This window comes from Podarcis liolepis (genome assembly GCF_965112155.1).
Source record: "Podarcis liolepis genome assembly, chromosome: 2".
Taxonomy (NCBI): Eukaryota; Metazoa; Chordata; class Lepidosauria; order Squamata; family Lacertidae; genus Podarcis; species Podarcis liolepis.
The window spans coordinates 51062393-51076550 of record NC_139555.1 but is presented as its reverse complement, the minus strand read 5'-3'; the positions used below and the strand labels follow the sequence as shown (position 1 = coordinate 51076550).

At 45.6% G+C, this 14158-nt stretch overlaps 1 protein-coding gene across 4 annotated transcripts in view; it reads left to right on the top strand.

Moving 5' to 3' along the window:
- Positions 1 to 3822: 3822 nt before the first annotated feature.
- Positions 3823 to 14158, top strand: part of ADRB2 (adrenoceptor beta 2) — a 63290-nt gene continuing 52954 nt past the window's right edge. The window contains exons 1-2 of one of the 4 annotated variants that reach the window (XM_083483802.1): positions 3827 to 5446; positions 7771 to 9979. In XM_083483802.1, the coding sequence (XP_083339928.1) occupies positions 4243 to 5446; positions 7771 to 7799 (1233 nt within the window). In that variant the 5' untranslated portion in view covers positions 3827 to 4242 and the 3' untranslated portion in view covers positions 7800 to 9979. Of the gene's footprint in view, positions 5447 to 7770; positions 9980 to 10013; positions 11033 to 14158 lie in introns of those variants that run through there. The other 3 variants (XM_083483803.1, XM_083483800.1, XM_083483801.1) reach the window with 3 other exon arrangements.

The following is a 14158-nucleotide window of genomic DNA, read 5'->3' as shown; positions in this document are numbered from 1 at the left end:
ATAATAATAATAATAATAATAATAATAATAATAATAATAATAAGGCAACCCAGCTGCAGTTTCTCTTCTTACACAGATTATCAACCTTAGCTTAAGGAGTGGAAGGACAAGTATGCTTTTTTGCCAAAGCAGCTCAGCCTTTCAGAGTAGTCTCCAACTATTTCCTAATCACCGTGGGCCAGCTATTGAGAGAAATCAGCCACTCTCTCTAATGAAGGGAAGGTATTAGGCAGTCCCTGTTCAATAAATCACCTCTTGCCCAACCTTACAATCTCTTTACAACTGGATAAAAAGGTTATTTGGGCCCTTAGCTGCATAACTGGTCTGTTAGAAAGCAAGCAAAAAAGTTGAAGTAATGTACCTTTAGGACATTTCTTCCTTCATGGTTCTTAATAATGCCACTTCCTCTGCATATTTCAGTCCAAGCACAAATGTCACTTCCTTCTGAGAATTTTGTTTTTTTTTAAAAAAAATATGAGTCTTGTATTTATATCAACACCAAAATACAGCAGTGACAACAAAGAGGAGCATACAGGCTAGCAGAGAGAGGAGAGGAGAGGGTGGTACTCAGAGTAGGCCCACTGAAATGGAAGAGCATGACGAAGTTAGGTCCATTAATTTCAATGGGTCTACTCTGAGTTAAATTTAGTTAAATACCACACTATTCATTTACTTTTTGATATGATTATTTATCTCTCTCCTTAATGTGGAGGCAGCCAAACAGGTTCTACATGTATTACTTAATTTAGCCCTAGAACACAGTGGAACAACAAGATCCTTAAAATGTATCACATAACTTACAAAACTTGATTTCTTGCTCATTATTCTCTCAAGATTTTTTTAAAAGAAAACCCTTCCTTCTATATACCCTAAAAATGTGAAAGACAGCATTCTCCAAATGATGATAAAGTCCATATGTTACTGTTAATGGCCTTGGGATATGCTTAACATATGGCAGAAATGTTCTCTAGGGCCACAGCAGTATCACTGAAAGTAAGCAGAAGTTTGAGGAATGTGTCATCGTTTTAGGAGAGTTCCTCCTTCCTGCTTCTAAATATTGCCCCTTCCTCTGCATGTTTCAGTCCAAGTTGCAATGGCGCCTGACCTTTCATCCCAGGTTAATTCTATAAATAATCACCAGTGTTGCAGGTGAGAACCTTACTTGGCACTGGAATGGGGGCGAGGGAGGATATTTCCCAGCTGGACTATGTCTGTTTGCTGTGGGGAATTGCAGCTCCATATTATGAAGGCCCCCCCCCTAGATTCTTTCTGGTGCTATGTTACTCCACATGTCTACAGCTAAGACATTATCCCACTTCGTTATGCAACAGCGATGCAAAGGTCTGCAAAGTGGCATGCAGAGCAGGTGACTTTTTGTTCCACGCCATTAATGTTAGACGTGCCTTGTTGAACCAGATCAAAGTCCATTTACTCCACCATTCTGCTTCCAATAGCAGGCATGCAGGCAACTGCTGCTGGGCATGGGGAACGACCATTCCAATGTAGCAACAATGACTGCAGCGTTCACAAAAACCACCAGCAAACCAACTACAAACAGTGGCATCAGGTCTATTGATCATGGCTTGTTAGTGAGCAACAAACCATGACATAAGAGAAAGTCAAGGCTTTCTGGCTTATTTATCCTGCTCACGCCAAGAGAGGAGTAAAGTGGGAGTGATCAGGCAGCATCCTCCAGCCCTCTACTCATTCTCACCCAGAAAGCCTGGCTTATTAATGTGTGAATGCAGCCATTGTGTGGCCTTCTACCCCCCGTAGTGTTTTCTCTACAGTTTCATTCACATACACACACACACACACACACACACACACACACACACACAACCAAGGAAAACAGAGATTGGGGAGGAGCCATAACACAGGGGCAGAGAACATGCTTTGCAGGATCTCCATTATTATGAATGTGGAAGATCTTTTCCACATTAGAGATCTTGGGAGAGCTGCTGCCAGTCAAAATAGCAGATGATAGTGGACTAGATAGACCAGTGTATGACACTGCCATACCCTCCTATGTTGGAAAATGTTCCCTCTTTAAGAGCACACAGAAGTAATTCCCACTGTGTTCAGTAAAGTTTATTCTCGGCAAAGCATGCATAGCAGCACTGCTGCGGCTGCCTAAGGCAGTAGTTTTGTATGGAGTATGTGAGAACTATAGCAGCACCTCTCTGTGCCGAAAACAGAGTGGATATTATCTGGGGCTTTGTGAGGTGATTGTACATTACAAGTACCTTTACAGCAGTTTGAATAGTCCTCTTTCGCTGTTCTTTCCTGGCAATTGGTATTCAGAAGCATGCTGCCTCCGATCCTGGAAATGGCACAGAGCCATTGTGACTCTTCTTTTAGCAAAAGGTAAAGGTAAAGGGACCACTGACCATTTGGTCCAGTCGCGGACGACTCTGGGGTTGCAGCGCTCATCTTGCTTTACTGGCCGAGGGAGCCGGCGTACAACCAGCATGACTAAGCCGCTTTTGGCGAACCAGAGCAACACACGGATACGCGGTTTACCTTCCCACCAGAGCAGTACCTATTTATCTACTTGCACTTTGACATGCTTTCAAACTGCTAGGTGGGCAGGAGCAGGGATCAAGCAACGGGAGCTCACCCTGTCGCGGGGATTCAAACCGCGACCTTCTGATCGGCAAGCCCTAGGCTCTGTGGTTTAGACCATAGCGCCATCTGCGGTAGCAACTGACCTTAATTGTTTAACCATTAGCAAACTGACCTTGTTTCCTCTCCTCTCCCCCCTTTTAAAAATGGTTTAACCTCACTGTGGATCTGCTTGCACTTCTTATTCCTTAGCAGCAACTGGAACACGTTCAGTAATGTTTACTATCTGGGTAGTCCCACTCCATTCAAAGGAAAGGATTGGAATCTCAAACAATGCTTGGCTTTGGTAAACCACCAGAATGTGTAGTAGAGTAACATTTTAAGCCCTGCCTCAGCTCATAGGAAAATTGCCTTTTAATGAGTCAGATCAGTGGTCCACCCAGCTCAGTATTTTTTTTATTTTATTACTATGCTGACTAGCAGTAGCTCACTAGCATCCCAGACAAAGGTCCTCTCCAAGCCCTACTTGGAGATGCTGCAGAATGAACTTGGGACTCCCTGCGTGCAAAGCAATGCTCTAACGCAGAACTCTCCCAGTAGTCAAAATAGGGCCATTATTTCAGTAGAGGCGAACACAAGAAAACTGGATGTGTTGGAAGAACTAGGGACAAGCCGATCATCGGATTTAGAAGGGATGGCAAAAGGCTATTGTTGCGGAGTGCAAAGGTTATGGAATAGGGGTGTGTTCCCCAAGCAGGGGTATGTATGGGGTCTGAATTCGGGTAGCGGTGGGCAGCGTTGCTGTAAAGCAGAGTGGCTGAGCACAGTACGCGCTGCAGAGAAAGAGATCGGGGTGTGTCTCTCTAGTCTCCCTTCCGCCGCCACCCAAGAGTAGGCTCGTCGGCTCGTCCGGATCTTCTCTCTCCTTCCCGCCAAGCGCCTCACTTCCCACCAGGCGTGGCGCACAATTCCGCACCCGGGCCCTTCTCCTGTTGCTCTTTCCAAAGCTTTCTGCTCTCGGGAGCCGACGCTACTTGGGGAACAAGGCGCCCCAAACGAGGGGCAGCCACAGCAGCGAGCGGCGTCAGCTGGGAGATCGCGGGACCGGGGAGTTTGCCGGCGGCGGCGGACCAAAGCGGAGCCTTCACTGCGTGCACCTGCAAGCGGCGGCCGCGGGGCAGCTCGTTGGAAGGCGCCGCGATCCGCTGCCGCCCGTCGGTGCCCGCGCCGCTACTGTGCCGCTCGGTCTCTGTGTGTGGCTCCCTCCCTCCCGCCTATTGGCTGGGAGGTGCCCGACGTCACAATGGGGAGTTCCTATAACTCCCCCACACTCTCAACATAACGGGCTCCGGGCAAGTTCTAGGCAGTCGGGAGGTAACGAAAGGGAGGAGGGTCCGAGCAGACAAATGCCTCCGCAGCGGCAAGCTGCATGCGGCTCCCGGTCCCGCCAAGCCCCGCGTGCGCTCGCCAAGCCTGGATCTTCTCCAGCGCGCCCGTAGCGGCCACTGAGAGCAGAGAGCCTGCAAAGGGGTCAGCGGCCGGGCGCTTCGGAGCCTTGGTTACACCCGGCGGGACGGACAGACCTTCGGCGCGCGGACCTGCCGAGAGGCGCTCCAAGTAAGAGCGGCGCGCAAGAAGGGCTCGGACGCGGCTGCTTTCCCGGAGGGGCCGAGCGCGATGGAAGCGGTGAGTGCCGCCAGTGCCCTGCAAGCCACGCTGGGCGCCAACAGCAGCAGCAGCAGCAGCAGCGGGCAGAGCGCGGGCAACTCCACCGGCTCGGAAGAGAGCTGGGTGGTGGGCATGGGCATCCTCATGTCCCTGATAGTGCTGGCCATCGTCTTCGGCAACGTGCTGGTGATCACCGCCATCGCCCGCTTCCAGAGGCTGCAGACGGTCACCAACTATTTCATCACGTCGCTGGCTTGCGCGGACTTGCTGATGGGGCTGGCGGTGGTCCCTTTCGGAGCCAGCCACATCATCCAGCTCACGTGGAAGTTCGGGAACTTCTGGTGCGAGTTCTGGACCGCCATCGACGTGCTGTGCGTGACGGCCAGCATCGAGACTCTGTGCGTCATTGCCGTGGACAGGTACTTCGCCATCACCTCCCCCTTCAAGTACCAAAGCCTCCTGACCAAGAATAAAGCCAGGATGGTCATCCTGTTGGTTTGGGTCATTTCTATCCTAACCTCCTTCTTGCCCATCCAGATGCACTGGTACAGAGCCACGGACTCCAAGGCCAAAGAGTGCTATGCCGATGAGACTTGCTGCGACTTCTTCACCAACAAAGAGTATGCCATCACTTCTTCCATCATCTCCTTCTACTTGCCCTTGGTAGTCATGGTCTTTGTCTACGCCAGGGTCTTCCAGGTGGCCCAGAAGCAGCTGAAGAAGATAGGTAAATGCGAAGGGAGGTTCCACCAGCAAAGTTCACAGCAGGAGCAGCAGGCTGGAAGGGGAATCCACAGGAGGGCATCCAAGTTTTGCTTGAGGGAACACAAAGCGCTCAAAACCCTGGGCATTATCATGGGCACCTTCACGCTATGCTGGCTCCCGTTCTTCATCGTCAACATTGTGCATGTCGTCTCGGAGGACGTCATCCCCAAATTTGTGTACATCTTTTTGAACTGGGTGGGATATGTCAATTCGGCCTTCAACCCTTTGATTTACTGCCGAAGCCCAGACTTCAGGTATGCTTTCCAGGAGATCCTTTGCTTCCGGAGGTCTGCCCTGAAAATGTACGTCAATGGATATTCCAACAGCAATGGGAAAAACGATTTCAATGGGGATCACAATGGCTATCATATGGGACAAGAGAAGGCTAGCGAACTGCTGTGCGAAGAAGGAAGCCCCCACACTGGGGAAGAGTTTTTGCACTGTAAAGGTACTGTCTTGCATGGTAGCATTAACTCCCAGGAGACCGAGCCTAGCACAGGGGACTCCCTCTTGTCGTGATTGTTGTCATTGCAAAGTGCAGAGAATAGAATGTAGTGGCTGTCTGGCAGCCGCACTCAAGACAAGGTTTACCCAGAATGTGGGAGCTGCCCCGTAGTTTAGCAGTTGATGGAAATGTTTAAGGATGGGCATATGTGGATTTGTATATGTGCATATTAGAGCCCCCTTCTTCCATCAAGGGTTAAGACACTGCAGGGGTTAGCCTACAAAGGAGTTTATTCTTGTGATGTAGTGTTACCAAACTCATCTACCTCACAGGTGTAGGAATAATATTGAACTGAGCTGCTGTTCCTAAAACTGAAATCCCTACACGCAAGAAGGAATTTGGTGCTACTGATGGCTCACCCTTTCGTCGGAAAACAATAGCTTTAAAGACTGTTTTAAGGCAAGAAGTTAGGGTTGGCTGTAGAGTGCTTAGGAATCTGTAAAGTCAAGTGTTTACTTTTGTTTTCAGAATACTGTCCGTAGTAGTGACCAAGTTTCCTGAACATGTTCTTCGCTGCAGCAAGCATTACCTTTGAAATCCTCACTAATGTCAGCTGTTTGTTGATATTAGCACAAAAACCCTTTCAATTCCCCTTCAATTTAGATTTGTATTTATTTTCTACCCACACAACCCTGATCTTATCTCATTTTCATTAGCCGGCACTATTCAAATGCCAGATACTTATGTAGTTGTGAAAGCAGTACCTGGTGTTGCTTTCCAGCGAAACCAGTCCTCCCTCGCTGTTCATTTATGATAATTTCCCCAAGGCAATAATATGCTGGTGTCCTGCATTGGGGCTCACTGTTCCCTATTAGAGTCTTGGCAAATGGACTGGGCGTCAGCTTAGATGACATGGAACCTGTGTGCATTAAACCTTGTAAAATCATTAACCCACACTTTTTGCTGCCGTTGCCATAACCCAGAAAGTGACAGCAAGAGACCTAGAAGTGAAATACGTTTAAGCCCAGTTTGCATTAGGGTATAAAGCAGCATTTCATTTCTAAGGGCAGAGGAGCTGAATCACCTGCTGTGCCAATGATTTCATTTGCCCTTCTCTGACTTCTAGCCCAGCAATGACAGGAAGCTAAAGGTATTTATTACTCAGAGCAGTGCTTTGCTGGTTTTAGATCAACAAGTAGCTAGCAAGCTGTTCTCATTTAGGAAACCCCCCCCCCCACTAACTAGTTAAGTTTATGGAATGATTTTAAAGGCATTAACCTATTACAACTATAATTAAGGTAGTAATCACTCCCTTTCCACTAATTCCACTCTTTCTGTTTGACTAAAACACAGCCCACAAGAACCCACAGGCAATGAATTCTGGGATAGATCTGGGATTGACCTGGCCTATTATATTCCTCCTTCATTTGTTAAATTAGTACCCAGTGTGCTTGATGGTCTACCTCATCCCTGCCCTGGAGGTGTTTAGGTGAAGTAAAGGGTTTATGTGGCCATTTGTATTTTAGGTTCACTGAGCTGTAGAGCCACTTCCCCTTGCACCACCAGACATCTTGCCCCTTTTGGTTCTTTGTAAAGACTGCCTTCCTTTTCTGTGCTGGGCCTGCAAATCATTCTGTGCTCTTCTGCAAAACTAATCAGTGCTGCTGCTTTTGAACAAAAGCCGAAAGTGTGTCATGACAAAGCTTGTTGCTGTGTCAATCAAACTCACCCTGTTTCCTGATCTGAGTAGGGTGTACAACTCTTGTCACTTTTTGATTCGAAAAAAATAAAAACATCTCAAACAACGACAACAAATGACAAACTGTTAGGATTCTAGAAGCAGGAGATAATTCTTGAAATATTATTCTGAATGTTTTTGCTTTTACATCTGAACTGAGCTTTACGAATAAGGCTGAAACTGTTGCTGGGGATGCACAATCATCTCCCTGAGGCTGTCCGGCTCAGTTTAGTGGGTATCTCTCTCTCTCTGTGTGGTGTACACACACATTATGAGTGGGCCAGCAAACATTGGCCACCTTCCATGTGAACTGCTGGATGTGAGCCTCCTTCAGTTGCAGTATATGACACAGTGACCTGTCGTGCATAACCCATAGATGTAGTGAAATACAGAATAATGAAATGAAATCAAGAAAGGCAGCATCTGCAGAAGGTCCCAGGTTCAATATCCAGCCTCTCCAGGTCGGGCTGGTGAGGAATCCTGTCTGAAACCATAGAGTGCCTTTGCCAGAGCTGAGCTAGATGGACCAATCTGACTCAATATAAGGCAGCTTCCTAAAAATCCATTTGTGTTTCTTCCATTGGCACAGAGCTCCCTCACCTGGCAACCAAAGCCTAACTCCCATTAATTTCTAATGTACTTGGGAGAGGAGAAGACTCATAGAATCGTGGAGTTGGAAGGGACCAGACAGAAGGAAGTATGCATTGTTTTTTTCCAGATTAATTTGACTCATGGCAACGAAGATTGTGATTCATTGTATTTCAAAGGATTCAGTATTTTTGGACACACTTTTGAAACAGCCTATGGCTCCATAGGAGACTTTCTAAGGCTGCCAGTCCTATACTCAGTTTCCCAGGAGCTGGAGCATAGGATCCCTTTTTATGGAGAAACGCTGAGTCAGCTCAGCCTGGTTCTGATTTGCCTGCTTTCTGGTTTGCTAGATTTTCTGACAAGTTGCTTTCTTTTTCTTCTGAGTTTCCTGTATGTCAGCTCCAGGGCTGTCAGATGGGAACCTGATATGATGCATGAGTCAACAGGTGCAAGAAAGAGGGGGGTAGGAAGTCTGAAGTGGGTGGAAGACAAGTGCCAAGCTATGTCGTCAGGGTCTTTGGTCCTGTCAGGACGCAGAACAAACTCGCAGATGATCCAACTATTGATGTTTTACATAAGTTCAACTCTCCCCCATTCCATGCACAACTTTATTTTCAGGGCATGATTGACAAGGGGATGTGAAAGTGCCCGAGACTGACACAGCAGAGGATATAATGCAATCTGCTGCCTCTCTACAAGGCAGTGGCACATTTTCATTTCCTGTTTGTCTGCCTATCTGCTCATTATTATTCTAATTCCTCCACTTAGCATCTGGGTAGCTGAACTGAAGGCCTTCCCAATCTTTTGGGAACAGAGTGCTATTTTAAGCTCCCCAGCACAACCAGAGATTCCCTTCCCCACCCCTACCCCCGCTGTAAACATCAGGGAAATTGCAACAAGTAAAACATAATACTATATATATATTTCTTATGTTTGCAATATTGAAACCCACCCCCAGCATTGTTAAGGACAATAGTTCACCATAGGTAAATTTATAAATCACAGTAAACCATGGTTTATGATGATGGGAATGAGCTGCCTTTGGTTTGTGCACCCCTCTCTTCCTCTGGCACATCCCTAAGAAGGGGATCAGAAGATTTCACATCTGTTTCTAGTTACTGCAGTTTAGCATCATGCCCCAATTCTAAACTCTGGTTAATCTTAGCTATGGTTTCTTGAAACAAGTCAACTTCAAAACTCAAGGAGCAGTGGTTTAGAAATCCCAGGCATCAGAGAATGCCTTGTCTTCCTTCAACGAGTTCTTGTCCCCTTTCTACATTAACAACCTTCTGTGGTGTCAGGGCAGACCTCTTTGCCTCTTCCCTCCTCCCGCAGGCATATCTAAGGGGCCAAGATAGTTGCCTGGGTTTGATTCATGTCATGTGACATACAAAGCGAAAGTTCTTCCATCTCTCTGAAATGATGCTTTGAGTGATAGGTCAACTTCTTGGAAGTTGAAGTCATTTTCCTTGGCTCTCAATATCAGAGACTTCCTGTTAGCACAGAACTGTCGTTGTTTCAATATCTTTGAATGTGTTTGTCCATTATTATTATTTTAATTGCTTGAAATAGCTACTGGCCAATCATGGTGTCTTTCATGCTGCTGGCAGCCAATATATACATTTGGATCAGACCCTGAGAATTCTAATAAGAAGTTTCCTAGAATAGTGTCTTGATGGGGAAAACATTGGGGAAGGGGGGAAAACTTGTTTTGTTCTTTTAGGCCTAGCCTCACTTTAAAATAAAAGTGTGTTGGGGACGCACTCAAAGCACTTTATATAAATATGTATGGACTTATATTTTGTTTATTGTCTGACACAATGTAATTTCAAGCAAGGGGCTGCTAAAAGAATGGTAAAGTAATGAGAAGCATGTATGATGTATGGGGGGAGGGAACAATCTTTGCATTGTGATATGAAACTGGCATTTGCAATCTTTTTGTGGTAAGGTAGTTCACGGTGTTGTCTGCAGGCCGGACATCGATCACCGTGGCAAACAAACAAACAAACAAACAAACAAACAAACAAAGGCTGAAAGCCTTTCTCAAAACAAGAACGAAAGTCTGCAAACAACTCTTAATGAAAGTGAGAGCAAGTGGTATGAACTGTATAGTGTTGACCGGAATGTATGGAGAGTTGTTTGTGCTCAAAATGCCTTTGGGATTGCCTCTCTTTGTTTTGTACATATTAAAGCACTGATGGACTTTCTGCTGTTTTACACTCCCTTTTTTTTTTTGCTTAGCAAACACCACAGTGGGCATCACTCATTCATTAACGGCATGCCCTGGCTGGTGTGTCTTTATTCAACACATGCTTGATAGGGAAGTTCCTTTCTCTGGAAACACAGAAGAAGACTCCCGCCTGCCTGTCTCCTTTCTGGCTGAACCAGTGAAAGATTTGCTGATTCCCATGAGAAATGCTGTTTGCAGAATGTGCAACATTTAATTTTTCACAAAACTCTTCCATCTACCTCTGCTTTCTGAGCACAGCCAAACCCCTTAGCTCTGCAGTTCACAACGCAGAGTACCAACCACTATACGATCATGGCTCGCTTCATTTTTTAAAAAAGCTCTGCAGTTCAAAAGCATTTTTTGCCACATTCATATTTCCCGTCCCATAATGCACCTTCATAAACCTTTCAACTTGTGTCTCTGTCAGGCTTGAGGCTTGTTTTTACTCAGGTCAAGTTATTACGGGACTCAAAAGCCCGGCCCTTCCTGAACTTGGATGCAAGAGGAAGGACATGTTGCTGCAAGCTTTGGAGGGGAAATCCTACTGGCAGAACTCTGACAATTCTCCCTCCTGCTTGTCAAGTACACTTAAGGGATAGGCTCAGAGCAGCTCTCTTTCCAAACAGGATAGGGAAGCAATCATGGATTGTCTCCTGTATCTCTTCATTTACCCATAGGTTACAATCCTAAATGGATTTACAATGGAGTAAACACCAATGAACACAGTGGGAGTTACTGCTGAGTAAACATGTGTTGTAATTATGAAACATGCTTCCTGTTCCTCTATACAGAAAGGTGCCTTTGATGGAATCAGACCACTGGTCCACTGAGCTCAGACTAGGGTTTCTGGCCCAAGAATGGGCAGAGCACTATGAAACAGAATGTAAGGAGAGGAACCTTCTAGGACAACAAATCTGGGATAATGTAAAATTCAACGCTCTGCACTGTTCCCAACCTTTTGAAACACATGTTTTGTTGAGGGGTTTATTTAACATTGAGGTCCCCATGAAGGAGGGAAATTGGTTGAGAATCAAGAGAACAGGTACCGTATTTTTCGCTCTATAACACGCACTCGACCATAACACGCACGTAGTTTTTAGAGGAGGAAAATCCGTAGGCATGCCACCCATAGGCATTCCCTCCATAACACGCACAGACATTTCCCCTTACTTTTTAGGAGGAAAAAAGTGAGTGTTATGGTGCAAAAAATACGGTAATTTGGACAGTCTGAAGGGTGAGGTACTTAAAGGTGAAGGCTCATCTTGCTCTATAGGCCGAGGGAGCCGGCGTTTGTCTGCAGACAGCTTCCGGGTCATGTGGCCAGCATGACTAAGCCGCTTCTGGCGAACCAGAGCAGTGCACGGAAACGCCGTTTACCTTCCCGCTGGAGCGGTACCTATTTATCTATTTGCACTTTGACGTGCTTTCAAACTGCCAGGTTGGCAGGAGCAGGGACCGAGCAACGGGAGCTCACCCCGTTGTGGGGATTCGAACCGCTGACCTTCTGATTGGCAAGTCCTAGGCTCTGTGGTTTAACCCACAGGCCACCCGTGTCCCATGGACTTTCCAAAATGAATAAGTGTGGCAGGAGAAGAGAAAGCAATAAAAACACTACTATTACAGCCTTCTTGCAATGAAGTACATCTTGGGTCTTGAAGTATGTTTTAAAGTAGATTCAAACTCAGTAGATATTTCAGTGTTTAGAAAAATGAAGTTTAGATTGAGGGAGCTTCTCCTAGTAGTATTCCACATGACATGTTATTGGGTGCCTTGTGCTTGCTGGATACCAATCATCGTACTCAAACAGCAGGCAGATCATTGCAGTTGTTGTTTTGTTTTTTAGTGTTATTGATTGGTTCCTCCCCTCTTCTTGCTCATTATGAGGTCCTAAGCAGGCCCAGTGTGTTGCTTCATCTTGGTAAGAAGCCTGATCACATCTCAGGGCTGTACTGTATGTGGAATAATGACACTAGAAGGGTACACAATTGAGAAAAGTCACCAAGTCAACAAAAACATTTTCTCTTCAGATAAACATTAACAGACTGTCCTAGCACTGTGAAACCTGACGCAGGGGACTTGGCAAAATCAGATGATGTTTGCTAATGAAGCCTGTTTCACACAGCATATGGCTTTTAGGTCAGTGGTGTGGGGCAGAAAATATTCCAAAATGAAAAATGCTTTGGGAAAATTTCCAGGTGTTTTATTTTTCCACGGAAAATATTCTGTTTCATAAGTTCATTAATATCAATGAACGGATGACCACTTCAGATGCAATATTAAGCAGGTCTAACAGTTTCAACTTTTTTAGATTTGCTTACTAAAAACATTGCAAATTACTCTATGGCACATACCTCTGATTTGAATAGGGCATTTCCCTGCAATTCCCCCCCCCCCCAATTTTCCAGAGAGACAAAATCACTGGCTTAGGTACAGGAGACTAGCATGCAGTACAGCACATTCACTGGAATGCAAACATGTTTACTCTGCCAACAGTATTTCTGGATTCCCTAAAGAAGACTCAGAATACAAAACTATACATGTCTACTCAGAGTAAGCCCTGCTGAGTTCAGTGGGACATACTTCCAGGTAAGTAAGTTTAGGACTGCAGCCTAATACACACCTGCAGACAAAGGTGTCAGAACCAGTCTTTATTATAAATAGAATTGTTTATTACATTTGTATCCTCTCTTAACTCCAAGTTGCTCAAGGCAACACCCATATTTCTCCACCGTGTTGCCTTTTAACTACACAACTTCATGAGCTGCAATTAGACTGAGGGAGAGCGACGGGCCTCAGCTCACCCAATGACCTTCATGGCTGAGTGGGAATTTGATCTCAGGTCTTCCCAGGTCCAGTTTCACACACGAACCACTATACCACATTTTAAAAAATTTGTTTAACAAGATTAACATACCACTTAATAAAAAACAATATTCTAAGTAGTTTACAGAAATTATATATTCATTAGAGACAGCAATAAAAACAGACTTCCGGGCTCCATCCACACGCTATGCATTTAAAGCAGTATCATACCTCTTAAAGGAGTCATGACTTTCCCGAAAGAATCCTGGATTTGTTAAGTGTGCTGAGAGTTGTTATGAGACCCCTATTCCCTGGGAAGTAAGGCCAGCAGCTTCAGTACTCTTCCCTCGTGTATATTTCTACTCTGATTGACCATCACCTAGAGCTGTAGTTTGGCGTGATTGCTCGGCTCTTTTGGGTTGAGGTTGCACCAAGGCTATGCTTGACTCTGGCTACATTTGCACATTATTAGCTGGACTTTCTGTCTTAGAGTGGTTTATCTAGAGTGAGCAGCATGCTGGTGCACTCACTTCACCTCCTCTGGTGTGAGCAGGATAAATAACCAAGGAAGCCTTAGCTTTGTGTTACGTCTGAACCAGAGCTTGTGGTTTATTTCTCTCTAACAAGCCACGATCACCAGCCAACCTGTAGCCATGGCATGTTGTTGGCTTCCTGATCATGGCTTGTTGGGGAGCAACAAACCATGATTTCTGGTTCAAACGTAGCAGGAAGCTGAAGCTTTCTGATTTGCTTATCATGCTTCTGCTGGGGAGGAGTGAAGCAGGAGCAAATTGGGCAGCAAGTACTGGCATGATGCTCATACACAATAAACAATGTCAAAAAGTCTGGCTTATTGTTATGTACAAACACAGCCACTGGTTGCCGATCTGTGGTTGTTGCATGATTGGGTCCACAAACTATGTGAAAATATTTCACACGACTTAATCTTTTTTATTGCTGAGCGAATTTCCGGTAAATGAAAATATTACATGAATATTGGTGGCAGCCTAGTATGCAGAGTTAAAAACTTCGTGGAACATTATTTTGCTGCAGTTTACTGAAGTTATCACTCCAGGAGCGCCCCATTTTGATGACACAGGGTACTGAGCTGTTGCGTTCTGTGAGTTTTATGCCCTCATGACAGTGCTTGCAAACATTCCAGGAGATATGGGAAACTGTAGAAATCTGTCGGCTGACTCAGCAGCAAGAGGCAAGTTGGTGCTGTCAGCATATTACATGCTTACACCCAGTTTTCACTTTGGATCAGCTTGCACATGGAGCCTTTGTGCGATCTCAGTTATCCTAAATTCTGAGATTCAGTCCACAACTTCTGCCACTTGAATTCCACGTGAAC